The 27,698-nt window shown below is 40.1% G+C and overlaps 2 protein-coding genes across 4 annotated transcripts in view; both read left to right on the plus strand.

Moving 5' to 3' along the window:
* Positions 1–3,378, plus strand: part of rhbdl3 (rhomboid, veinlet-like 3) — a 72,168-nt gene extending 68,790 nt beyond the window's left edge. Inside the window, exon 9 of one of the 2 annotated variants that reach the window (XM_079628495.1) lies at positions 9–3,378. In XM_079628495.1, the coding sequence (XP_079484621.1) occupies positions 9–280 (272 nt within the window). In that variant the 3' untranslated portion in view covers positions 281–3,378. The remainder of the gene's footprint in view (positions 1–8) is intronic. The other variant, XM_079628494.1, reaches the window with a different exon arrangement.
* A 16,476-nt stretch (positions 3,379–19,854) lies between these two features.
* On the plus strand, positions 19,855–27,396 carry znf207b (zinc finger protein 207, b). Of its 2 annotated transcripts, XM_079627984.1 has the most exons (11): positions 19,953–20,152; positions 20,551–20,677; positions 20,755–20,893; positions 20,987–21,172; positions 21,250–21,325; positions 21,406–21,458; positions 22,011–22,153; positions 23,187–23,279; positions 23,740–23,952; positions 24,149–24,296; positions 25,705–27,396. In XM_079627984.1, exons 1-11 carry the CDS (start codon positions 20,112–20,114, stop codon positions 25,860–25,862), a joined length of 1,377 nt encoding a protein of 458 aa, XP_079484110.1. In that variant the 5' UTR covers positions 19,953–20,111; the 3' UTR covers positions 25,863–27,396. The 2 variants fall into 2 exon arrangements, with proteins under 2 accessions (XP_079484111.1, XP_079484110.1); XM_079627985.1 differs by lacking the exon at positions 23,187–23,279 and having other exon boundaries at positions 19,855–20,152.
* The last annotated feature ends 302 nt before the right edge of the window (positions 27,397–27,698 follow it).

Below are 27,698 nucleotides of genomic sequence, written 5' to 3' on the forward strand. Positions count from 1 at the left end.
ATTTACAGTGAGTGTGGAGTTTGGTCGTGCCGTCTGGCTCCGATTCTATCCCCCAGCTTTCCCACCGTGCCCTAATCCCAGCTTTGTGGCCCATCTGGGGGGTGTGGCAGTGGGCCTCACCCTTGGTGTTGTGGTTCTTCAGAACTATGAGCAGCGCTTACAGGAACAGTCCTTGTTCTGGATCTTCTTTAGTGTCTACACAATCTTTATCCTCTGTGGAATCTTCTGGAACATTTTCGCTTACAATCTCTTGGATGTCAAGTTACCCCCACCTCCATGAAGCACAGTGTGTGTGTGTGTGTGTGTGTGTGTGTGTGTGTGTGTGTGTGTGTGTGTGTGTGTGTGTGTGTGTGTGTGTGTGTGTGTGTGTGTGTGTGTGCGTGTGCGTGCGTGCGTGCGTGCGTGCGTGCGTGCGTGCGTGCGTGCGTGCGTGCGTGCGTGTGCATGCGTGTGCGCGTGCGTGTGTGACAGGTCATGAATGAGAATCAAATGTAAGTACCTTACTGCAGTCCTCCAGCGATGTAATGTTTGTGTTAATAGTGCCTAAACCATGCCAAGTTCTATCAACGATAGCACAAGTATTCATTTCAAAATAACACCTAGTTTTAGAAGCTGCTGCTGGCCTGTCAACTGACTCATTCATATATTCTGTGTCAGGTAAAATATTTCTCAATTATTGATGGAATGAATACATTCCTTTACCTGGCACAGAACCTGAGGTTGCATTAGCAAAGAGAAGAATCAGTATTTTATGAGGACCTTTAAGTAAGTGTTCTATATTTTTATAAACGACTAAAGACAAATAGAGCCTTTTTTCAAGATTAAGTTAAGTAGCAAGGAAAGCAATTAACAGCTAGATAAACTTCTCTCAATCTTGGAAACAATTAAGCATTTTGCAGAATATAATGCAGTGTTACAAGTTTGACGTAAGGGAACTGCAATGTCTCCCTTTCTGTTCTCAGTGGTGGTCTGCAAGGGAATTTCCCAAACTTTAATATGTAAATCAATATTAATCAAACCAATATCTCCCTAATATCTAACATGAATAATAATTTGATAATTAATCAACACTTGACCAGATACAGTAGTACTGTAGTAAAAAACATAGCAAATCATGTAGTGCCATCTACAGACTATGAAGAATATTTAAACACTTGTAAATTAATTGAGAGTCAAATTTAATCTAACATCTGCTCACTTGTGTAGAGGAACTTTCACTTTTCCATATCATTAGCACATTTTTAACCAGGGGTTCTCTATTCTGGCCCTCGAGAGCCAGTGGCTGCATCCCAATTCGCCTACTTATACTACGCCCTAAAAGTATGTACTCTTTTTGTGAAGAAAAGTACATACTTTTGAGTGTGTAGCAAAAGAGTAGGCAAGCTTTGGGATAGTAAACTGCCCTGTCAATCATCTTGTTGAAGTTAAATTCCTCCATTCAATCTAATTTAATTTCCTACCGTTTCAGAGAGAAATGTAGTAGCACATTCATCTGCCAGTCGCGGGTTTTTCATGCGGAGACTCTCCTCGTGTTTGGAATTTAAATATAATATTGCATTCAAGTTAATGGCTAAACGTATCTTTATAAAAGTTCATAATGCTGCTGTAGATGCAATATAATGTAGACAACATTGAATAAATACATTTTCGTCAGGTTAGATAATTAATCACTTAAACCCCTTTATCTAAACCTCTCTACATAACTGCCGGACACACGGTTACTAAAACACTCTTTTCTTTGTAAAGAAACACTATGCGCCTATAAATTTAACAAGTGACATCACCGTTTTTCAAAAATAGTTTACACAGAGGCAATAACAGTATTGTTTTCAAAAACTTGCACTTTGAATCCTGTTTTCAAAAGTTTGTGTTTTCAGGATCCCAAAACGCTGTTGTCATGTAAATTAATGGCCAAAACGCATAAACAGTTTTACGCTTTTAGGTGAAAATGGTGTTGTGTAAACAAAACCCTTTATAAGCACAGGCTTCATGACGCACTGCAGGAGTGGCCTCTCATATTTATGTGAATGGAATTACAAATTTGACTCCCTTTTGATTTATTTGTGCCACATTGCATCATTTGAATTAATGTTATTTAAATATCCTTTCTGACTGTGATTTAGTGATTTGAAATTAGCTTGAGCTGTCTCATATTAAGGAAAATATAGTTATGCACGTAAGTAAAATGATTCAAACAAGATAAGGTTACACTTTATTTTAAGGTGCCATTGTTACAGTGTATTTATATATTTAAGTACTGAGTAACATTAAGCAACTAGATGTAGGCTACTTACTATATGGTTTATGGGGTAGGATTAGTATTTGGCTGAGGATTAGTTGCATGTAATTATGCATAATTTACTGTTATTACTAGTACATGTAACAACAAGGACACTGTAAAATAAAGTGTTACCATAAGTATAATTTTTTAAGGAGACTGAGTCAATCTTCCCTCCTCTGATGGACCGCCACTGCTCATTTTTGTTGTTGCATCAAGTAAGAGGATTTACAGTACCAGCACTGTATCTGAATGAGAATTTTTGTAATGAAATCGCACACTTGATTTGATTTCATAAAACATATTTGATTATATATTTGAATCATATGTCACTGGAAAACCAGCATGACCTTGGGAGTCACCAGAACTCAATTTCAAATCAATAATCAACAGAATGAAAACAAAAGAACACATAATTTGTCAGCTATACATGCTACAATTAACTCAATTGATCTGTTATATGATGTTTAATATATAAGCCGTATTGCAGTAGTTTTCAATGAATTGTGATTGTGTGTGACATATACTGTACCTCAAATACTGTAAGTGGTCTATGTTATGAAGTTTATTTATATTGGTGCTGTATTTGAACAGGTTGCTAGGTGTCTGTGCCTCTAGACTGGTTAGCTCCTCTCAGTTCTGTGCACAGACATTACAGCAACACTGATCCTGGTACAGCTTTGTGTGTTTTCTGAGTATCTTCTGCCTGTAGTGTGTGTTAACACTGATTCTCAAGCTAACAAGAAAGTAGGAAACTAAATAAAAACTACTGAAAGTTAATGAATCCAGTTCTTCAATCCCAGTTAATACTACTTTGTGTCCTAAACAACAGGAAATGTTTTAGCCATGTGTTTAAGCTACTTTTGAAGTGCCAGTATTTTGCATTGCTGGCCTTATTGTATAAAAAATGTAATGTTGGGATGTAAGTAACCTGGGATTGTGTGTAAAGGGCTATGGCACTGGAAATATGAGTTCAAAATTTCAAAACTATTTTGTAGATTTGATATGTAAATATGAAGTACATTAAAAAATATGTAATTGAAAATGCCATTTTCTGTACTTTCATTTTGAATCAGGACATTGGTTCTATAATAGTATGTGTGAACCCTGAAACGTTGGATAAACTTCAATGAATTGTTTTAAAAATAACAAAAGTCATACAAATGGTGTTTTGATTTCTTAGCCACTAGAGTAGAGTAGCACAATATTGTTAAAATGTGTTACAATGATTTGAAGGGAGGCAGTGTCTAAACTTCAGTATTTAAAACAAACTCTGTTGCAAATGTGTATCTGTAAGTATACAGCACCTATAAAAAGTATTCAGAAGTGTTAATGTAATCTTACTGGCTTTTCTCCAAATGCCACAGAAAGTGACTGTGACAGTGTTCCATTTCTTAGAACGGTTTAAACCTGCAGTTAACCATGACGCACTGTCACGCTGACTATGAAATCGAATGACTCCATTGCTCTTGCAAGTGACACTTCCATGTTACTGCATGTCCAACATGGATGAGAAATCATGGAGTGTTAATGACATAAACATGCATCATTCTGAGATTAATGCGAATGAGAAAAATTCAGTGGCTGCTTGTGTCCTCTTTCATTTACATTTTTTTACAGTCGCTAGGACACATTTCTCAATACTTAGGTCACTTTTTCCTAAGTATCTCTTCACACAGTGAGCACAACAGAAGTATATGTGGGGTAAACTGTGGATCTTTTATCATTGTTATGGCACAAAATGCATTCAATGACCATCTTTCAAATTATTATTTTCTCACTTCGACACAAGAACCGCCAAAACTCTGTGTACCTACAGGCCAATTTGCACATGCTTACATACTGATTTCAAAACTGTTAAACTTAAGTTCAAAACAATAACATAATACAAAACTCAATAAGACTAATACAAAATAATACAAAAAGTAATTTGCCACATTTCTACAGTAATTGTAATGCAATATATTTCGAATCTAAAAATGAAATGCTAGAAATACAATTGGACCAACCACAGCTGATTGTATCTGTATCGGTGGATGGTGTGATACAAATTCTTGTATTTTGGAATTACTCAGTGCAAAAAAAAAAAAAGATATATTGAAGCATACTGCATCATGTCTGATTCATTGTAACATATATTGCAGTGGATTCTAAACAGAGAGGTGTCCTTGTTTTACAGAAGAAAACATTGTATAATGCTCCTGTTAGTGTTTTTTAGGTCATTGTTTTGTGGGTGATAAAGTGTGTTTGTTGGCTGTCAACCTTTGCTAGTGTTATGGAAGAATGTGTTGATTTAAGACATGTATGAAGTGATTTGGTAGTTTTAGTGCATTTTGAATGTGTAATGAACTGCTGTGCCGAGCTGAAAGCTGGTTAGGAGAACTGTGTGAAGAGCTTTGAAAAAGTGACTTAAGTATTGAGAAATGTGTCCTAGCGACTGTAAAAAATTGTAATGTTCCTTAGAACTGGTTCTCTTTGAAATACACAAACACACGTATCTAATCAAATGCATATTTGTTGCATTATTCAGTTCTCCGATGCACGGTAAAAAAGCCATATCTGCTTTTTTATCTGTAAATAATTAGATACGTATCTGCCGTATCTAATTATCCGAGAATAATTAGTTTGTTTAATTAATTATGGCGTTCTGACTCGCAGCATAAAGGCAAACCTTATATTCTGTTGGAGGGTGGGGGGGCTGTGACTGTTTCTCCAAGATGACCGGTAAATTTTTTGGGAGGGTGGGTAGTCTTCTTTCTTTTTTGAGAGGACTTTGGATGGTCAAGGCTGAGCATTTTTTGTTTGTTCAGGTGGTTGCTGTTGTTGTTTTCTTTTTACTTTTTTCCTTGTATTATTATTATTATTATTATTATTTTTGTGATCCTTTCTGTGTGTGTGTGTGTGGTGGATGTGGATGTGGATGTGGGGGGGCGGGGTGTGGGATGCCGACTCGGGCATTGTCCTTACCAAAACTTGGTTCTATACCAGATATTGTTTTTGTCTGGTTCCTTAATATTTATATGCAAAACTACAACTTGAATAAATATGAGTAGTATCAATGTTATGTCATGGAATGCACATTCTTAATTCTCCCCAGAAACGCATAAGCACTTTGAAGTTTCTTTACAGAAAGAATATCCACTTTGCTTTTATTCAAGAGTCACATTTTCTTGAAGTTGATGTACATAGATTTAAAAATAAGTACTATCATGTGATTGCTTCCTCTAGCTACACCAAGAAGAGTAAAGGTGTTCTTATAGCTGCAAAATCCATCCATCCATCCATCTTCTTCCGCTTATCCGGGGCCGGGTCGCGGGGGCAGCAGTCTAAGCAGAGATGCCCAGACTTCCCTTTCCCTAGCCACTTCCTCTAGCTCTTCCGGGGGGACACCGAGGCGTTCCCAGGCCAGCCGAGAGACATAGTCTCTCCAGCTTGTCCTAGGTCTTCCCCGGGGTCTCCTCCCGGTGGGACGTGCCTGGAACACCTTCCCGGGAAAGCGTCCAGGAGGCATCCGGAACAGATGCCCGAGCCACCTCAGCTGACCCCTCTCGATGTGGAGGAGCAGCGGCTCTACTCTGAGCTCCTCCCGAGTGACCGAGCTCCTCACCCTATCTCTAAGGGATCGCCCAGCCACCCTGCGGAGAAAGCTCATTTCGGCCGCCTGTATCCGGGATCTTGTCCTTTCGGTCATGACCCAAAGCTCATGACCATAGGTGAGAGTAGGAACGTAGATTGACCGGTAAATCGAGAGCTTCGCCTTGCGGCTCAGCTCTTTCTTCACCACGACAGACCGGTACATCGACCGCATTACTGCGGAAGCTGCACCGATCTGTCTGTCTATCTCCCGTTCCATCCTTCCCTCACTCGTGAACAAGACCCCAAGATACTTGAACTCCTCCACTTGAGGCAGGAACTCTCCACCAACCTGAAGTAGGCAAGCCACCTTTTTCCTACTGAGGACCATGGCCTCGGATTTGGAGGTGCTGATTCTCATCCCAGCCGCTTCACACTCGGCTGCAAACCGTCCCAGTGCATGCTGAAGGTCCTGGTCTGATGGGGCCAACACGACAACATCATCTGCAAAGAGCAGAGAAGAAATCGTGTTGTTCCCAAACCAGACACCCTCCGGCCCCTGGCTGCGCCTAGAAATTCTGTCCATAAAAATTATGAACAGAACCGGCGACAAAGCGGTTTGCACATAGCTGCAAAATGTAATCTAAATTATACTATTCTGGGCACAGGGGGATCTGATGACGGTCGAATTACCTTCTGTAAAATATTTTACAATGGTATCAAAATTGCATTAATGAGCGTTTACGCTCCAAATTGCTTCGACCAGCACTTTTATAACTCATTGGCTTCTATATTAACAGACCTCCCAGAGTTCCAGCTCTTAATAGGGGGAGACTTTAATGCTGTATGGCTTCATGATATTGACAGAACAGGGGTAACAGAAAGCAGAGATCAGCGACTGGCATCTATTGCATTGAAGAAACTATCTACTGATTATGGAGTGATTGATACATGGCGAATGATGAATCCTTCTTCCAGAGAATTTTCTTTTTTTTCATCTCGTCATAAATCTTTTTCAAGAATAGACTATATCTTTTCATCTAAAACGCTTTTTAATGACATTTGCAGCACTGAAATGACCCCAATAGCTTTATCTGATCATAGGACTGTTTTATGTCGTTTTTCATTAAAAGCTGGTCAATCTAGGGCAGTTCGTTGGCGTTTTAACACGTCTCTGCTCCAGAATGATGTATTTAAACGCGAGCTGGAGGCCGAGTTGGAGAAATTTATTAAAATAAATGGCCCATCAGTTGATGATCCACAAGTGCTATGGGATGCGGTTAAAGGGTGCATTAGGAATAAAACTATATCCTTTGCATCCTATCTTAATAAATCTAAAAAACATCGTATAAATTGCTTGGAGTCTGAAATTGCAGCTCTTGAACACGTAATGTTAAGTATTACGAGCCGTTTGCTCGCTTATAAATTAAGGAAAAATGATGACCTAGCAAAGATATCAGCTATAAGGACTAAAGAGGGGGATATAACGTCTGACCCGGTATGCATTAATAGGACCTTTCAACTATTCTATCAAAGTCTCTATACGTCAGAGGTGCCTCATGATGACAAAGCCTGTTCTGAATTCCTCAAATCATTACAATTACCAAAATTGCTTCCTGAAGGTGTATGTTCTTTAGAGGCACCCATTCAGTTGGAAGAATTGAGATTAGCTATTAAAGCAATGAGTAGAGGCAGGTCTCCGATTGGAATGGGGTTATTTGTGGTCTGTCCTCCAAGTTATGGGTTTTAGTGATAGCTTTATCTCTATGATAAAGTTACTATATACTAACCCCTCTGCAGTCGTTATTACGGGCAACAACTGTTCGGCTAGGTTCCCAGTCACAAGATCGTCCCGTCAGGGTTGCCCCCTATCTCCACTTTTATTTTCTTTATCTTTGGAACCTGTTGCCCAGGCAATACGGCAGTCGGAGGCTTTAGAACCAATCATTGTTCAAGACACATTGCATTGTATCTCTCTGTATGCAGATGACATTTTAATTTTTACAAAAAATCCCTCTAAATCCCTTCCACATCTTCTTGAAATTTTTAAGAATTTCAGCAGTATTTCAGGCTACAAAATAAACTGGACAAAATCGGCTTTATTGTTGTTGGGGGGACTGGATGACCAGATACCACTTTTTAATATTCCAGTTGTTAGTAATCTTACATATCTAGGAGTGTCCATCAGTCCCTCACTCAACTTGTTAACTGCTGACAATTATAATAAAGTTCTAAAAAATGTGGAGGGTGACCTGAATAGATGGGGGACGCTCCCTACTTCTTTTCAGTCCAGACTTTCAGTTATTAAGATGAACATATTGCCTCGTGTTAATTTTGTGAGTAGCCACCGGGTGGTTACTGGAAGAAGCTACATTCAATTAGCTCTTATTTATGGAACAGGAAAAAACCCAGAATCAAAGCATCTACTCTACAAAGACATCGATTTTCAGGAGGTGTAAATTTGCCCAATTTTGAGTGGTACTCATGGCGTCCCATTGAAGAACGTTTAACATATCCATATTGTCTGCCTAGTCTGGTATATTCTAATATACCTCATAGTATAGTTAAACGCAATTTTGGTCCAATAATCTCTTATTTTTTCACGGTGTGGCATAAAGTCCACCGATGTGCCAAAATTCCATACACATTTTTCGCTCAATTCCCTATTTTCAATAATCACTCGCTTTTAATTGATAAGAAACCAATTATGTTTCCCTCAGTGGCGCAATAGAGGGGTCTGTGTCCTTAAGGATATCATAGGGGAACAGGGTCTTCGTGCATTCCATGACCTAGAGAGAGCTTATAATCTGCCGGGCACTTTCTTTTTTTATTTACAGTTACGCACAGCTATGCGCGCTCAGGGCGTTCCTTGGGGTATTGAGTTGGGGAATCATCCCCTTCATGTAATTTTTGATACTAAGGGTAAAATCAAGGGTATTGTTTCATAGTTATATAAATTCATGACTACAGCTTCACATAAACCTTTGTCATTTATCAGACTCTGGAAGACAGATATTAACATCTCCCAGGACCCAGACTGGTCTGTGGTTTGGTCAAATATTTCTTTATCATCTAGAAACCCAGATCATCAAATGATACATTATAGATTAATTCATAGGTCCTATTTAACCCCGCGAAGATTACAGCAAATGAAATTTAGAGACAACCCATATTGTGATTTCTGTCCAGACAATACCATTGCTACTTTTTACCATATGGTGTGGCAGTGTCCAGAGGTCAATAGATTTTGGCATAGTGCTTCATCCATCATGTCTAGTATCATCAAAGGACCCATTCCTTTCTCTCCATGCTTGCTTCTGCTCAATGACACATCGTCTTTAAAGCTAAGTATTAACGATAGGCGTCTTCTTTTGGCTGGTTTGACAGCCGCCAAAAAAATGATAGTCTGTCGTTGGAAACCCCCACATACATTGTCAATGAGGAAATGGCTCTCCTCCTATCAGGAAATTGTTCAATTACAGCTTTCTACATCACGACACGTTTACATTATGCTAAAACCTCCAATATTGATTGTTGGTCAGAGGTATTAGAGAAAATAAATGAAATGATGTAGATAAGGTAAGACTTTTTCTTTCTACTATTGTTTACATCTGATTTTTCTTGATTTTACGGTGTGAGGGAAGAGGTTAGGATGTGCTTGATACTTTCAGGTATGAGATATTTATCTAACATATACACAATATCCAATGTCCTGCTCTGGGTTCTATGGTGTGGTGCGGATCTCTGTGGATGTCAGAGGGGTGGACAGGTGGCGGTGGGAGGGGGCTGTGTGTGTGTGTGTGTGTGTGTGTGTGTGTGTGTGTGTGTGTGTGTGTGTGTGTGTGTGTGTGTGTGTGTGTGTGTGTGTGTGTGTGTGTGTGTGTGTGTGTGTGTGTGTGTGTGTGTGTGTGTGTGTGTGTGTGTGTGTGTGTGTGTGTGTGTGTGTGTGTGTGTGTGTGTGTGTGTGTTTTTTGTGTGTGTGTTTTGGCTCAAGACCTTGAGCGAATCTTGTCAGGGGTTGGAGGGGGGTTTTTGGTTGGGTAGGATATGGGGAGGAGAAGAGAAACTGGCATCAGAATAAGTAACATTTTAATGTGCTTATGTATATTCAATGATGATGTAATTGGCCTATTTTTCTCTTGTGAAGGTGTTTCCTCTCCAATGTGTATGATTGTAAGAAAATAAATAAATAATTGATCACAAAAAAAAAAAGCCGTATCTGCATCCGAGTTCACGCCTTCCGATATTTATCCTTGTTTTCGATTGGGCCCAGTTGCAGTTTCTTTTTTTCTGTGTCCAAGTCCGAAGTCTTTTGCATTTTACAAGGGGTGAATCTCCAGTTGTCACTGGTGGTTGTCATTTCAACTTTTCTGGATCATTATATCAAGTGCTGTGAGAACAGGCTATGAATCTCCACCTCCAACATCCTCACACGCAATATAGCCTACTAGCCGAGACACCTTTACATGTACAGATGTGACGTAATGACGCAAAGACATGCTCGAATTTCCCGCGGAAATCCACCAGTACCACTGGAATTTAAAAAAGTATTACAAGCTTACTGTTTTGAATCGAGATAAGGCAAACAAATAGTTTTAAACACTGGCTGGTTATGTACTTGCTCAAACATTTATTTTGGATAATTTTTAACCCAAAAAAATTACGGACTGCAGCTTTAAATATATTTGCTTCAAAGCAGCTTTCAATGAAATCACTGATTTAAATAAAGGGTGAATTCAACGAACGAGACGGCAAGCCATTAGCTTATCCATTTAAAATGAATAATGTTATTATCTGCATTTATCTACAAGAAGAAGGATATTCTTACCTCTCTGGAGATGATAAAACCACCAGAACACTGAATTGACATTTCAATGACATTTCAAAAGCGATGAGAGTTTGGCCTTACACTTTATCGAACTGAACCATGCACCATCTTCACAGTTAAACATCTACATTTGCACAAAATGTCCAAATGATTCTGATAGTGAAAATACATTTTAAACAATCCTTGCAAAACGGACAGCTAACTCAACATTCACAACAGTGTTGCCAAGAGAAAAAAAAAATTGCCCAAAATAAGCGACCTCTGGTTTTTGGTGGTGAGGCAGTCTGGATATGACACCCCTTTGAAGGAGATTTTGTTTGACTTCTGCTGTTCGGCTAAAAACACTGTTTGTTTTCATTCCTTGAACTGTTAAGGTTCCTTTCAAAGATATCCTCCAACTAACTCCCTGCACATTATTCAACCATTATTATGGTGTTTATTGTCCTCATAACTCATGAGACACATGCACTTCATCTAAATAAGTTTTCAGGAAACACAGGACGAGATGTAATACATCCTTTAAGTGCAAGCGCATACCGGGAGAATGTACTTGACCTTGGCAGTGTATTTGTCACAGTGGAGTTTTCGGGGCATCCTCCCTTGATGGGTGATCCGAGGGACACATCGTCAGTAGTACACCTCAGGCTTCATTGGATGTTTCGGCCATTATAACTAGACATCCTCGGTTGAGGAAGGCCCTACGGGGGTGATCAAGTCCCTGCAGTGCATCCCCCCAATCACCCAATCAAGCTGGAGCCCAGCAAGAGTCTTGTCTCTTGTTATGGAAATTTTACATTTAGATGTGTTTCTTTTGCTTTTGTATGGGTACAACTTTTATTAACGATGAAGATTCATTTTTACTCATAAGCATTTAAAAGAATATAATCAAAGGCACATTATTAAAGATATAAAACTAAGTTTTTATAAATGTATGAGTTAGAACAAGGCTTGCAGGAACAATATGTTCTAAGAAGAACTAAGTAGCAAGTGACCTTTGTACTCCAAATGTGAAGACTATGTGTGTGTGTGCAGCTTTGATCGAACTAAAGATAGACAAGATGTGTGAACAAGAGCAGCAGCAAACAACAGGAATCTTTTGCAGACATGACGTTGCTCAGACCAGTTAGAATTTGGGTTGGACATGAGCTAATGAGCTAAGACATCTCCATTTAAGGTAACAAAGGATTTTTTTACGCAGGGTGTGTTAGGGTATATAACCTTGGCGAAAGGGACTAGCCTTCGCCTTCTCATGTCAGATGCTCTCTGCGTGAGAATGCCATAGACCTTCTCATATCAGACGCTGTCTGTGTGGGAACGTCTTATTTCATGCATGAAATAAAATACTTTGTTTAATCTTTTGAGAATCGACTTTGTCTCCTTCATCCAGGTTTTTGAATATTGATAAATTTCCACAACAAATGGCGACGAGGATGCGATTGCAAAACCGATGATCGTCGTGAGGGGAACAGTTGACTGGCCATCCCGAGAGAACACTCTACGGCTCGAAATCCTCAAGTTTAAGGGAAGAGAATTGTTCAACTCCTCACGACGACCTAGGTGGACGCAATTAAAGAACTCACAGACAGTGAGACTCACAAGACGGTGAGAGGAAATTTCTTATGTAACAAATAAGACAAATTTTGTTGATTGATATTTGCGTATTGAATATTTTTTCCTAAAGAGTCACGTTTGGGATAGACCTGATAGCAAGTTCCCAAACAGGTCCGGGATAAGACCACAAAACGTATTAAAATTTCCCTAAAGAGCCAGGGTTTTGAGAATAGGCCTGGAAATAATTTCTCAAACACCAGACAGAAGCACTGGTCTGGGAAAGACCTATATTGACGAATAAAGGCAATTTGGAAAGACCTGCATCGACGGATGAAGGCAGGGCGTGGGGTGGCTGCGCCAGGGAAAAGTTAATACGTAGAGGAGAGCGTGGGTGGCTGCGCGAGGAAAATTGATAGATAAATATAAAGTAATAAAAGAATAAATAAAAATACGCAAATATAAATTAACAAAACAAAATTAAGTATTATAGGGAAATTGAACAAACAAAATTGTAAAAGTAAAAATGGGTAATGAAAATTCAAAAAGGAAAGATGAAGAACATGTTGATTTCTCGAAAGGTTCATGCAAAATGCAATATGGGTTAATGGGGGTTTAAGTGTGTCACATTTGACTAAGACTAAAGCAAATTGGTCGACTCACGTTGTCAAGAAGAAAGACAAGACACATAGCAATCTTGAAAATGACGGATCTGACATTGTTTCTTCTTCTCCCTATTATGGCGATTTTTGTTTTGTTTTGTTTTTGTTTTGTGAGAATAAGAGAGGAGGACAGGACGCATCCGGCTCATCTTCCAACTCCTCGCAATCCTAACCAGATTCCAGCAGCCGCAGAAGGACGGGGTCACGCAGTTCCTAACGCACCACACAAAGAACCATACCACCGCTCTGCAACCCTCCAGAAAATGAAAGTAAAGACTTTGTTCTTGGATGGATTGGACAGTGATAGTTCAAAAGCAATTCAAAAGAGCTGTGTCGGATGGCAATTTGCCTCCACAGTAGAAATGAGACGACACGCAAGACATCATGAAAGTGCAGCGAAAAATCAACGCAGCCAAGCAAGACAAAGACCTCATGTTGGCCCTGGTGACAATGCAAGGTGTGTATATGGGCAACAACAACTCCAACCATCACCAAACGAACCAGAGAGGCAAGGGCAGAGGAAGAGGAGAGGACGTGGTCGGGGAAAAGGACGAAACTGTCAACCATTTCAACAACAACGCAAAGAGCCCTATGACAAATGTTTTAATTGTGGACGAAAAGGACATTGGCGTTATGAATGCCCACACGGCGAAGGCGGGGATCAGGCGGATTGAAAGGAGGAGGAGGGGGTGAGCGACGGGGTTCCTGTCTCTCCAGCTGATGAGTATAATTTACCTTTATTTTCTGATTTCTGCTCTATGCAATGAAGACTTGCTTGCTAGGGTTTTCTATAAGACTCATATTTCTTTACCCTTGATAGAAATGAATGTTAATGACGCATCTTTGCTATTTCTGCTTTGACACGGGAGCTTCCAATTTTGTAATTAAAGCCACAGAGTTTGAAAAACCAATTCCACTCTCTGGTAAGACGACTTCTTACAGAGGTGCAACTGGTCATGTGGCCATAGAACCATATTCGAAAACCCTTGAGTGTTCAATTGAAGGGGAAAAATAGAGTAAAAAATTAAGCATTGTTTTTTAATTACTAAGTTATGCCCAGTGAATTTAATGCGAAGGGATTTACTTTGTAAGTAGGGTGTTTTTGTTTACTGTGGTGATCAGGGCTTATCAGCTGACATGAGAATGACGCATGAAACTGAAAGCACAGAGGATTTTTCTCTGTTTGTATATGAATGGCAAATTTCTGACACATGTCTGACCACAAAGCGGCTCATGACAGAGTGTTGCCATCTTCTGAATCTATGAGAGACTCAGATTTACATTGCACTTCTCATGTAAGCACTGATCATGATGATGAATATGCGCAGCGATGATTTAATGTTGACATAGAAATTGTGACGACTGACTATGTGTATTGGACTGACCAATGGTGTGTTTTGAATGTGAAATTGACTGACAAACAGACAGTGTTTTTATGACATGGAAAATGCACAAGCCTCATATCACTGGCCAAACCAGTGAAGGCTGAATGGCGTGACGCGGGTCCCTTCATGGCCAGGTGCCATGAACTGACCGACTGGGTCATAATAGAAAAAAAAAGAATGATCTGCCAAAATGAAGGTACCAAAAATAGCCATGTCATGAAACACAGAGAGGTTTGAGAGCAGTCACAGTGTTGGATGAGGAAGTGAAACTAAACAGACTGAGTTTAACACAACTCCCTGTCATAACAGACGGGTTGGAGAGAGTTTCCAAAATGTTTATGGGCTACTGATAAAAAAATGATGTCTGATTGCAGATTGTGAGCCGATTCAAATAAAGACCAAATCCGACTATAGACCAAAAATAAAATGCAGTATCCACTAAAAAGGAAGTGGCAGTTTGTAAGTGCCAGGCTCATACTTCGGGTAGTGATGACGTTTCTAAGGAAAACAGGGTGTCAGAGTTTAGCAGCGAAGGCTGTAGCTCGACTTCCTGTTCAGATAACCACAGCAGCACGGCTGAATGAGGAACTAGGTGACAGCTGCGATGGAACAGCATGCCTCTGCCTATGATAAAGAGAAATGGAAGAAGGCAGGCCGTGAGTGAATATAAAAATGGACAATGGGGCCCCAGAAACAAATGGAGATGTTTACTATTATGCAAAATAACTGATTTACCAAAGTTTTTTTTCCACAGTGGCAGCAGATTTTTGCAGCAGATGTTTGATTTGTGGTATTAACAAGGTTGGGGAGGGGTCAGGCAATGAGACAGGGGGGCATCCCAGGCCGCAGAGACCATTCTCAAATGTAATGCTCGATTATATTGAATTATCAAAATCTGACAAAAAGAGATACTGCATAGTGGCAGTCGACATGTTTTCAGAATGGGTAGAAGCCATGCCAACAACAAAGGCAGATTAAAAAAGGAATGGCAAAACTATTCCTACAAGAAATTATCCCACCATGGGAATTTCAAATCCTGAAAAATTATTAAGTGGCAATGGTTCACATTTTGTAAACAGTGCAATTTTAGGTTGAAGCATTCCTGGGTACATCCGGAATCAGGAGGAACTAACTTACATGAGAATGAGAAAGATGGACTGGGAGGCACGAAATCCTCGAACATTGCCTGACACCACTATTTGTGAGCATGACATGTTGCAATGTTGTGTTGAGCTGGATAAGGTGTTCTGTAATATCTCAAAACAGGTCCAGGCAGCAGTTCCAGAGCCAGCTGAGACGGCCCTGCACAGCTTCCGGCGAGGAGAGTTCGTGTTGATAAAGGATCTGAGACGAAAGCATTGGAAGGCGAAAAGGTGACAGGGACCATTCCAGGTTTTGCTGACAACTCAAAATGCGGTGAAAGTCGAGAAGCATCAGCTCATGCGGGTAGCTGCAACGGAAGAAGAATCCCACTCAAAGCTAACGAGTGCCAAACAGAGATCAGACTAACCAGAGACGTGTCATCCCGTAGGTTACCAATTTGAAAACCACCGTCACTGGAGAGCAGACGAATCAATAGTAAGAGACGATTGTGCAATTTCAGGAGTGGTCAGGACTGTATCAAGGACTTTGTGGAACTTTAACGGCGTGGGCATTGAAATAACCTGTCTGATCATATCAACTAGACCTGCCCTGAGACCAAAAATACATCGAGAAACGGGACTGATATCGTCCAAACAAGAACATTTTCTCGCCTGACAAGGTTGTAATGTGTGGCAATAGGTCACTAAATCTTATCCTCTTAATTAGTGTGGCTGTAAGCCTAGCACGAGATGATAGCATATAGAGGTGAAAATGACAAAGGGAAAATGGGGTAAGACCATGTATTTTTGTAAGGATCCAGGTCAAGGGCAATATGTGTACGGAGGTAATCAGGATGCTATCAGAGAGGGTCTATTGACCAAGGCGGGGTATGTCTCACTTCAGGGTGATTAAATTAGAATATTAGAGTGATGCCAGAGTTTTTGGAATTAGAAGAAATCACTGAAAATTTAGGAGAATTAATAGGGTTAATTCCATGTGCTATGTAGAAATTACTGAATGTGAAAATTCTGTAGAAATCAAATCAATATCTCCAAAGAAAGTCAAAAGTCAGAACCCATCAGAACACAGCACTAGAGACTTTGACAATGTATGGGCAGTGAAACCACAATTAGGCGACGTATGTTTATGTAAATTAGGGACCCAACAAGGGGCAATAATGGTTGGTACAGCACACTGTAAAACCACGATAATCATGAATAATAACAAATGTATAACATATTATTGGAAAATATGCAAAATGTTAGGAACCTCTTGTTGTTTTAATTTGACTGACGTCTATCAAAAAGTATCAGACATAATAGAACACATGAAAATGGCCGTAGCTACTCCAGATGAAATGTCATCTTTACTAGATAATTGGTTCTTGGGCCTGCAGGGGTGGACGAAATTGTTAATAAGTACCATTATGCCAATCGGATGTTTCATTTTGATTTTTCTTTTGATGATTCCATGTTTAATGAATTGTATTTCTAGAATCACTGCTAAGGCAGTGACTGCCACAATGGTGAGAATGAGTCCAGGGGAATACACAACAGTGATAAGTAGAGCACCAGAGGTGAAGTTAATGTGTCAGTGGCTGATGATGATGAGGATTATGAGAACAAGAGCGAACATGAGTTTGACTAGGAAATTAAGTAACCATGGAAAAATTTACCTGTTGTGAATTACTATGATTATGGAAGAGTAAAAGTAAAATTGTGTGTATGTTCTTTGAATGAACATATGGGGGATTGTTATGGAAATTTTACATTTAGATGTGTTTCTTTTGCTTTTGTATGGGTACAACTTTTATTAACGATGAAGATTCATTTTTACTCATAAGCATTTAAAAGAATATAATCAAAGGCACATTATTAAAGATATAAAACTAAGTTTTTATAAATGTATGAGTTAGAACAAGGCTTGCAGGAACAATATGTTCTAAGAAGAACTAAGTAGCAAGTGACCTTTGTACTCCAAATGTGAAGACTATGTGTGTGTGTGCAGCTTTGATCGAACTAAAGATAGACAAGATGTGTGAACAAGAGCAGCAGCAAACAACAGGAATCTTTTGCAGACATGACGTTGCTCAGACCAGTTAGAATTTGGGTTGGACATGAGCTAATGAGCTAAGACATCTCCATTTAAGGTAACAAAGGATTTTTTTACGCAGGGTGTGTTAGGGTATATAACCTTGGCGAAAGGGACTAGCCTTCGCCTTCTCATGTCAGATGCTCTCTGCGTGAGAATGCCATAGACCTTCTCATATCAGACGCTGTCTGTGTGGGAACGTCTTATTTCATGCATGAAATAAAATACTTTGTTTAATCTTTTGAGAATCGACTTTGTCTCCTTCATCCAGGTTTTTGAATATTGATAAATTTCCACAACACTCTTTATCCACAGCCACTGGCTGCTTCTCTCAGCTGCCTCTGGCATTGCTTTGATGGCCTGGCGCAGGCTCTGGCCTCTGATTCCCAGGTCTCCAAGTAGTCTGGTGGTAGACACTGCCACAAACCCCCTGCACCCCACCTCCACTGGACGGACTTCAGTTTTTCATCTGTGATCTTGTGCTTCAGCAGCAAGCTCAGCATAGCGGAGTTGTTTTCGCTCGTATGCCTTGTCCACTGAGTCCTCCCAGGGTACAGTGAGTTCGATGATGAAGATCTGCTTTAGAGAGGGGGGCCAGAGAACTATGTCAGGCCTAAGTGTGGTGATTGCAATCTCTGGAGGAAAAATGAGCCGCCGACCAACATCCACTAGCATCTTCCAGTCACAGGCCCCTCGAAGCTGACCATGCTCCAGAGAAGTGGGCCTGCACCTGGCAACTTTTGCCCCCATGCGGACAAAGTTGATCTGCAGTGGATTGGGTACTGATGGTGATAGGGAGTTGGAAGCGATCCGTTTGTTTTCCAGGGTGGCTGCGAGGATCTTAAGGACTTGGTTATGATGCCAAGTGTACCGTCCCTGGGTGAGGCTGACTCTACACCAAGTCAGTATGTGCTTGAGAGAACCTGACCGGGAGCAGAGGGCACATCCTGGATCTTCACCCAACCACTGATGGAGATTGCTAGGTGTTGGAAGAACATCATATGTAGCCCTGATGATGAAGCTGATTCGCTTCGCTTCCATGCTCCACAACTCCTTCCAGCTGATCCTCCTTCTCTCCACACTCTCCCAGCGTGTCCACCAAGTTTGCCAAGAGAAACTGCCTTGGCCCACCTTGCTGCTTCTTCCTGCCGGTGTATTTCCTCCACCACCAATTTCCTCGGTTCTGGTGCCGTGGCGTTATTCCAGCCTAGTTGTTAGCCCAAGGCCTCCCCTTCCCTGCTGGACATGTCCCACTATGTCCGCAAGTCTGAGAGCGGCTGCTGCCTCCTCCACCGCACTGGTTGGTCTCCATTTGCGGCCTGCCACCAAGGTTGGTGCGTTGTTACTCACCATTACATCACGAGATTCAACCAGTGTCATCTGGAGTCTTACTTTAGCACACTTGAATTCCTCTGTGAGACTGGTGAGGGGCAGTTTGAGGGTGCAATCTCCGTAAAGGCCTATGGTGGTAAAAATAAGATTATTTACAAATATTGCAGAATGCTTTGTTCAAATTTATATCTTATCTTGAAAGTGAAACAATATATGCTATTATAGATGTAAGAGTTGGGTTCACTAGTTCTAAAATGTTTAATTTTGCTCCCTACTTGTGATTTATATATCGCATCTTAGAAGCAGTTAACAGTTGGGTTCACACGTTGTAAATAATTTTTCAGAGTAGCCTACATTGTAAAAAGTGGTTACTTGATTTTGTAACCCTCATCCTTCCCCCGAAGATTATATATATATATTTTTTTATTATTTTTTTTTATTGAGTGTTCATCAGAGGGGTCCAAGACCCTATGATTTTTGTCGCACTTGAAACACGAATACACTTTTTTTAAAAAAGTTTTGTGATTGAAATTTAAAATCTTAAGTCCTTCCCTCAGGGGTCATTTTGACCCCCTTAGGGATGAATGAAATGCGAGGAATGCTTTCAGTACACATAGAAAAACCTAAAATTGCTCAAAATTCAAACTAAAAATGCTAAAACTTTACCTCATACTGAAGAAAAAATTACTTTAGGACCCAGCGAAACAGCTCATTTGCTCCAAATAGTCCTATAAGGCCATCAATGGCTAGAGTCGTGAAAGATCATGTTATATATAAAAAAAAATCCACAAGAGGTCAGCAAAGACACCAAATGTAAGATATTTGAAGCTGAATATTATTATTTTGAATTTAAGTTTGAAGTAAGAATGTGAGGAATGTGCTTAAATGACTATGTCTATATATATATATATATATATATATATATATATATATATATATAGCCTATATAATTTTTTTTTTTTTTATGGATAGTTCTGTCTTTGTAGTGTGGGGGAAATGCAGTTTTGCTGGTCTGGAATAGTATGAGGGTGAAGAACTATGGTGAATTTTAGCTTGCATCAGAAATGTCCTTTTATTGGAATAACAGTTGACGAAGCTGAGAGATGTTGTGCAGGTTCCTATGTGGAAGGGGAATCAGGGGTCTTCGTCAGAAGCGCGCGACGCAGCTGCGTGGTTGCGTCATATACCACCGCTGCATTGTGGGTGAAGAGATATTAGCGGAGCCGCGCCATTTCTTGTGTGTTCCGACCTGAAATCGAGAATCTGTGCGTATTGACGGTTTTGAACCATTTCTCTTGTGGATAATAAGAAGATAATTAGTTGTTATTACAATGGGAAGAAAGAAGAAGAAGCAAATGAAGCCTTGGTGCTGGTATCCTTTTCCATGGCCCGATGCGGCCTGTTCAGTGCTGTGTTGCAGCAGCGTGATCATGAATTCAAGCTCATGCTGTCAGTCTCACGCTGCAGTTACATTTATTGCTACATTTTACAAGAAAATCAAACGCCTGTATGTTTAGTATTGGTGCATTTTGTTTGTCTTGATACCGTTTTAGTTAGAACTTAATGTTTGTTAGGATTAAGAGAGTATTTTACTTTAGACACGATATCTGTCTCAACGCTTTCTGGACATTTTGCGCTGTAATGGTGATATAGAACTGCAGTCAGATGCATTTTTAAAACATTAAAGTTTCATGTGAAGCATTTCACATCTTTCTTTTTATTTATAGCATTTTCTCCTACCCTGCATGTGATCCTTAACCAGAATTTAAGGTACTGCAACAGAGATTTTGATGATGAAAAGATTCTCATTCAGCACCAGAAAGCCAAACATTTCAAATGTCATATTTGTCACAAGAAGCTGTACACAGGGCCTGGATTAGCCATACATTGCATGCAGGTATGGACCTTTTATAACATATAATACGTTGATGTTTGCTAAGGGGTGTTGAATTAAATCTTTTTCTTTTTTTAAAGGTGCACAAAGAGACAATAGACGGAGTTCCTAATGCAATACCAGGAAGAACAGACATAGAACTGGAAATCTATGGGATGGAGGGTATTCCAGATAAAGACATGCAAGATCGGAGAAGAGTTCTTGAACAAAAGTCGCATGGTAGTGTAATAGTGCTTAGGCAATCTAAGTGGTTTGTAAAATGTCAATAGAATGGTTTGTCACAGACATAACCTTGTTGTGTTGTCTGAGCAGAGAGTCTGAAGAAGAAACAGAATCAGGATGATTCTGATGAGGACGATGATGATGACGATGATGAAGCCGGACCTTCATCTTTTCAGCAGCCTGCTGCTCAGCCTCAAGCTGCCTACATGCCTCCTATGACCCAGGCAGGCATCCACCATGGAGCTCATGCCCAAGGCATGCCACATGGTTATGCAGGTGTGCATGACAAAAGTTTACAGAGTACAGCTCAAACAAAATTGTGGCCCATTAAGACTTCATATCTTTTCCTAAAGGCATGCCACATATGTTGACTGGTGTCCCACCAATGATTCCTGGAATGCCACCAGTAATGCCAGGCATGCCACCGGGGTAGGTCTCAATGTTCATTTATGTAAATTATAACATTATTATGGTCCAGTGTGATTAATCTTTGGTTCTGTTATGAATAGCATGATGCCAATGGGAGGGATGATGCATCCGATGATGCCTGGCATGCCACCAGGTCAGTGTTGTAGACAGTCATTAAACTATTTAAATAGACTAGTTAATATATTACGTTATAATTTTTTGTGATGTACTAATAGGAAAACTTTAATATCGGCTTTGGTAAAAAAAAAAAAAAAAAACTGAAAATAAATAAAAGGTTGCTAATTAAACTCTGTATACTGGTCAGGGTTTTGTTCTTGTGTAAATTAAACAAGTTATAGTAAAGCTTTTTGGCAACAAGCTGCCTCTCTTAGCTTAACAAATTTTACATATTGCTTCTCCTAGCTGAATTTTTGGTCACTGTAAAGTGCTTCCACCCTGCTGACATTTTTACCTGCTATAGCTTATCCATATTGTGCATATGAAACACTCAAAACGCTTCATCCGCAGAGCATCTATTAAACGTTATGTTTTAAATCAATGAGTTTAAAAATAAGCTTCCTTTATGCGTTTTTGACCGAATATATTCCGTCACCAAAACTTTGCATCTGTAATCATATTCAAGCATAGACAAAAATGGGAAACACTGTCAAAAGGTTGTAGTAGTAAACTATTTTCTTGTTTATAGGAATGCCACCCCATGTTGTAAGGCCTGGCATGCCTCCTATGGCACCTGCTGCCCCTGTCACAGCTCCTGGAATGGCCAGCAGACCAGCTGTACCTGCCACACAGTCTGTTGCTTCTAAACCTCTCTTCCCCAGCGCTGTGCAGGTACTGAACGTAGGACCAGACTGACTTGTTTGCTGGATTAGTACCGTATTGTTCCAAATATATAAAAAGTCCCCCTCTTTTTTTCTTCAAGATGTACCTTTTGGAAAAAGGCTTTTTGACGACCAAAATTAGTCTTTTAAAGAAAATACTTTATTAGAAAATTAAATGGTAAATACTGGTAAAATGTACCAACAACAATCACTTTAAGAAATGAACCCTTTTTGGCATGGCTACTGTAAAAATAACCTGGCTGAAGTTCTCATTTAGTAGATTTCACTGACTGATATCTCACCTTTTTTTATGTACAGTGACAGATGCTGGCATGTCAAAAAAACACAGGTGTTTGATCCGCATTATCTGATCCAGTGGATATGAATGTTTTTTCCTTAGGCTGATCTCATAGCGCTGAAAAGACAGCAGGTTCTCCCTGAAGTCAGAGGGCGAGCGCTAATCCAATACACCGCTTCGAGGATATTGACAGGCGAGTGCCTGTCCGTAGCCAAAATAAGAAATGATGGGCCTCGCTGGTGGATAAGTTCAGCTCTTTGGCGATTTCTAGTGCCTTCAGCTGGATGACGGCTCTGGTTATGGGCCTCATTTCTTTTTTCGGCTACGTACTGACACTTGCCTGTCAGTTTCTTCGAAGCGGCTGCTTTTATGACCGCGGTAAGCTTTTTAAGACTGTCTTTTTGGGCCTGCTATCTTCTAATGCTGTGTTTACACCAAACGCGAATAGAGCATCTCACACGAGTGATTTCAATGTAAAGATGCATTTACGCACGTCTAGAGGTCCTGCGGCGCGAATGAGGCGTTTAGCCTGGCGCGGTAGACGCGAATTCGCCTCATTCGCACATCCAGTTTGCGTTAAAGAGACTATAACTCGCTATAAACAGTCTTTTGAAATTTTTGCTCAAACACACATTGCTTTCTAGATTAATTGCCAGTTTACTTTGTGAGGTTGAATCCTGAGTTGAGTCTAAGGAAAGGTGTTTTTTTTATATACATACTGTTATCATTTCTCTCTGTGCTTCAGATGGGGACTGGTGTTGCGAGCCCCAGCGCCGCCCCTGCAAGTGCAGAGACACAGTCTGCCTCCTCTAAGCCTCTGTTCCCTAGCTCTGCCCAAGTACGCACTAGTTTGTGTGCTTCTCTTTACTGCAGCACAGCATGCAGAGCAGACACGCTTGTTTCTGTCATTAGTATATGCACACCTGCATATGAAGCTGTGGTGTTGGTATTTAGGCCAATATTTAGCTGCTTAGTGATTTGTTTCGGTTCTTGATGCATGCATATGCTATTTGCGTTCAGCATGTTATATACCTGTATGTACTTGTACTAGCTTTTTTTTTTAACCATACTTTTTTCTTTGTACCATAAAATATTTGTATTATCTTTTTGTATGAATTTTATTTTTAAAAAAAATTAATAATTTTTTTCTAGAATTATCCAAAACGGCTCTACTTGACCTTTTTTTTTTTCCTTCTCTTTTAATTTTTTATTTAGCAGTGTGTGCTGTGATTGGGCAAAACATTTGCTTTTCTTCCAAGCATGTTTTGAAAATTTCCGTTTCTTCTTTTTCTTTTCAGACGCAGCAGACTGTATCAGGACCATCATCAAACACTTCTGATTCTCCTAAAGTGACATTCCCAGCCTACACCCAGCCTTCCTCCACTCCTTCTGTTGCTGTCTCCCCCAGCACTGTGGCCAAACCCCCTGCCACAGTCACAAGTAAGCCAGCCACCCTCACCACCTTGAGTGCTACCAGTAAGTTGATGCACCCTGATGAGGATATTTCGCTGGTGAGTGCTCGAGTTTTGCTCTAACTACTTTTTTTGACAGTAAGTAATTGTGAATGCATTATCTGGTGTTAAAGGGAATATTGCAAAAGCACAAATTTACCAATTAAGTGATGTTGTGAGAATACATGCAGTCCAAAGTTTGTTCTTGTTACTGCAAGTGTCTGATTACATTGTTATTGTCTTGGCCCCAATTCAGGAAGAGAGACGGGCTCAGCTGCCTAGGTACCAGAGGCTAATCCCTCGGTCTGGGCAGACTGCAGCGGCTGCTGCCTCGGCTCCACCTAGTGGAGCAGTGGGAGGAATGATTCCTCCTCAGCAGCCTGGAATGAGGCATCCCATACATGGTAAGATTGTGTCTGTAGATCATATAATTTCTGTGTTGAAATGATTAGTCACCGTCACAGGGATTTTCCTGTATTAAAACCATTTTATCTGCCGCCAAAAATGAATCGTAGTCCCGCCAATGATTTATTTGATAATATGATGTACGTTCTGTAGCAGTGGTACTTGCTGATAGTCGTCTGTTTTAAAACGCTCCCATGAGTGTTTGTGTTTGCGCTCTGTGATGGACAGAGTGGCCTTCTTATGTACTGAGTGCTCCATTGGTGTGCCACATGTGTGTGTTATCCTACAATAAATCTTTAAAAAGCTTTCTTTCTTTTTGCACAAAAATAAAGTGCAATAGGCATTAATTTGCACGGTGATGACTGTGACGAGCTCAAGTAGGCTTCACGTGATAGCGGTAATGCGGTCACCGTCCCAGCGGTAATGCGGTCACCGTCCCAGCAGTAATGCGGTCACCGTCCCAGCGGTAATGCGGTCACCGTCCCAGCGGTAATGCGGTCACCGTCCCAGCGGTAATGCGGTCACCGTCCCAGCGGTAATGCGGTCACCGTCCCAGCGGTAATGCGATGCGGTCACCGTCCCAGCGGTAATGCGGTCACCGTCCCAGCGGTAATGCGGTCACCGTCCCAGCGGTAATGCGGTCACCGTCCCAGCGGTAATGCGGTCACCGTCCCAGCCCTAGAAACAGCGCTGTCGTCCCACTAGGTTTGGTGGTTTAGTCTTAAGTCAAAGGTTTCTATTTACAACGTGATTTTGCATCGTTGTGCTTTGTAGCCAATCACAGACATATGTGTTGCACGTGTAAACACAATGGTCAGTAAGATGTGTTTAAGTTAGTGTGAATCTGTTCAATCTGAGTTTTTGTTCAGCGCGAGTTCTGCACGTCGTGCAGTAATGGTGATGTAATGATGTTACAGGTGTATGTTTTTAAAGAGTTTTTTACAGATTCAGACAGCCAATCATAATCAAGGACAGTGATTATCTGTTTATTATTATAATCATACTTTAATTTCGTAATCATGTTGACATTAAAATAAGTGATGATTAGCTCAATTCATTATGTCGGGCAGACCAAACTCCTTCAAAATGAGATGTATGCTTAATATTAGCAGTCAGTCTTGTTTAATTTATTATGTAAATGTAAAATTTTGTCTAGGACTGAACAATATTGGAAAAAACTGACATAGTTTAACTCTTTGTTAAAGCTTGTTGTTTAACAGTCGTGGTGACACAAACAGCTGCAGGTATATTAGGCTGCTGTCATTTCAAGATAAATTCACGGATCCAATATAAGGATACGCATCAGTTTTCTTTGTCAGTTGATTACAAACTGACTGTTTACGAGGATACAAATAATAAACTTTCACTCTAGTTTAATCACAATGTGTTTTTTTTTTTTGCTTTCAGGTCAGTATGGTGGTCCTCCACAGGGCATGCCTAGTTATCTGACTGGTGGTATGCCTCCTTATGGACAGAGTGCCCCAATGGTGCCCTACCAAGCGGGCCCACCTGGGCCTCCCATGGGCTTAAGGCCACCCGTAATGTCTCCAGGCAGCCGATACTGAAACAGCGCTGTCGTCCCACTAGGTTTGGAGATTAAACCTTTTCTCATCTTGTGCTTTTAATGTAGCCAAACCAATGAGCTCTAAACCCACTGCTGAAGAAAAACCGGACATTTAAGATATGTAATATCACACAAAAGTATTGGATTCAGCCCTTAAATAAAAAGACTAAGAAGATAACGGCAGTATCAATGTTACAGTTGATACATGTATTGCTTTTCTTCCTATTGTGTTTCATTCAGGTTGTACAAGTACAGTATATTAGACAAAGGTTCATAATATATTGAAGCCGCTGGCCTAACAGTATCTCCATGCACAAGGCAAGTTCCCAGTAAGATTTCTGATTTTATCTTAGTAGTGAAGCCCTCACAGCACCATACTGTGCTGTTGGACTTTACGTCCCCAACATCAGATTGGTGAGGGCTTCAGATCACTGTTGTCATGGTGCTTTTTCTTTTAACTGTTTGCATCCATTTGTTCAGGGTTTAAATAGCACAAGGGTAAATGCGTCTCTCTGTATTTTTGTTTGTTTTCATTTTTTTTTTTTTTTGCTATGTTCATTGTAATAAAACATGCTTAATTTTGATTTTTTTTTTTCTTCTTGATTTTGTTTTTGTGTGAGTGTTTCCTGAACAATGAAGTCTTCAGGCAGGTTGGTTTTCTTGATAAAGCCATAATGACGTTACAGATACACTCACTCTGTCAATAACTAATTTGTTCTGGAATGTTCATATAGGCATTTAGTCTTAACACACCATTAAAAGAGTCATTTATAGTACAGAATAAAGCTGTAATCACTCCTTAATATTTTTAACTATCAATTGACACATTTTTCACTTAACCTAGTTGCATGAATGAGCTTTCCAGAAGTTGGATTTGAATTGCCCCACACATTTGTCTGACATGACATGCTTGATGTGATATTTCTCACTTGCCAGTATTAAATTGGTACAATGGCTTGGAAGCATTTCCTGGTCTGCAGGTAAGACCCTCTGTGTGAATTATATTGCAAAGAATCCAATTTTGTTGCATGTTTTTGTATTTCACCCATGGGTTTTAGTCTCATGTAATGGATTCCTCAAAAGAAGAATGTGACGTCTGTTTTATCATTTGGGGAAAGCAGGAAAAATTGACTGAAGATATTTACCAGTTAAGTGTTTGTCAGACAGTCACACTATTTAATTTGATCTCTTTTAGGGTAGCCAACCCTGCTCCTGGAAATCTACCGTCTTGCAGAGTCAATCAAACACACTTGATCCACATGTTATAACCATGGTGTTTATGATTACTTTAAAATTCCAGGTGTGATGGAGCAATGCTGGAACTGAACTGCAGGAATGTAGCTCTCCAGGAGCAGGGGTGGCTATCCCTGTTTTAAATTTACTTGATTTTACACCATAGGTTTTCATCTTTACTTCCTAATTTGGTATCACTTGGAATGCCAAGAAGTATGGTTATGATTGTTGCTCCTGATTTAAAGTAGAAAGGTAGAGTTTTTTTTATGGACTGATGTTGTGAAATAAACAACTGTATTCTAGTTTGAGTTTGTTTCATTGCTTGTATTTTAATACACAATACAGTACCAGTCAAAATGGTTTTAAGGTTATTTTCCACACATGAAAACAGCTTTGCCCATGCTTAGCAATCATGCTAATTGAGGTGTTTTTTTTAAACCGTTTTGAATAAGCTTTGTTATATAGTAGAGATGGTTTGGCCACAGTATCAAAACCATCATTTGGAAAAATCTATCATACTGTGCACATTTAAGAATTAGAATGAGGCATTTATATATCATTCATATGTACTGTATACTTCATAAGTGCTTTATAATCATATCAG

This window comes from Phoxinus phoxinus (assembly GCF_949152265.1).
Source record: "Phoxinus phoxinus genome assembly, chromosome: 11".
Classification (NCBI taxonomy): Eukaryota; Metazoa; Chordata; class Actinopteri; order Cypriniformes; family Leuciscidae; genus Phoxinus; species Phoxinus phoxinus.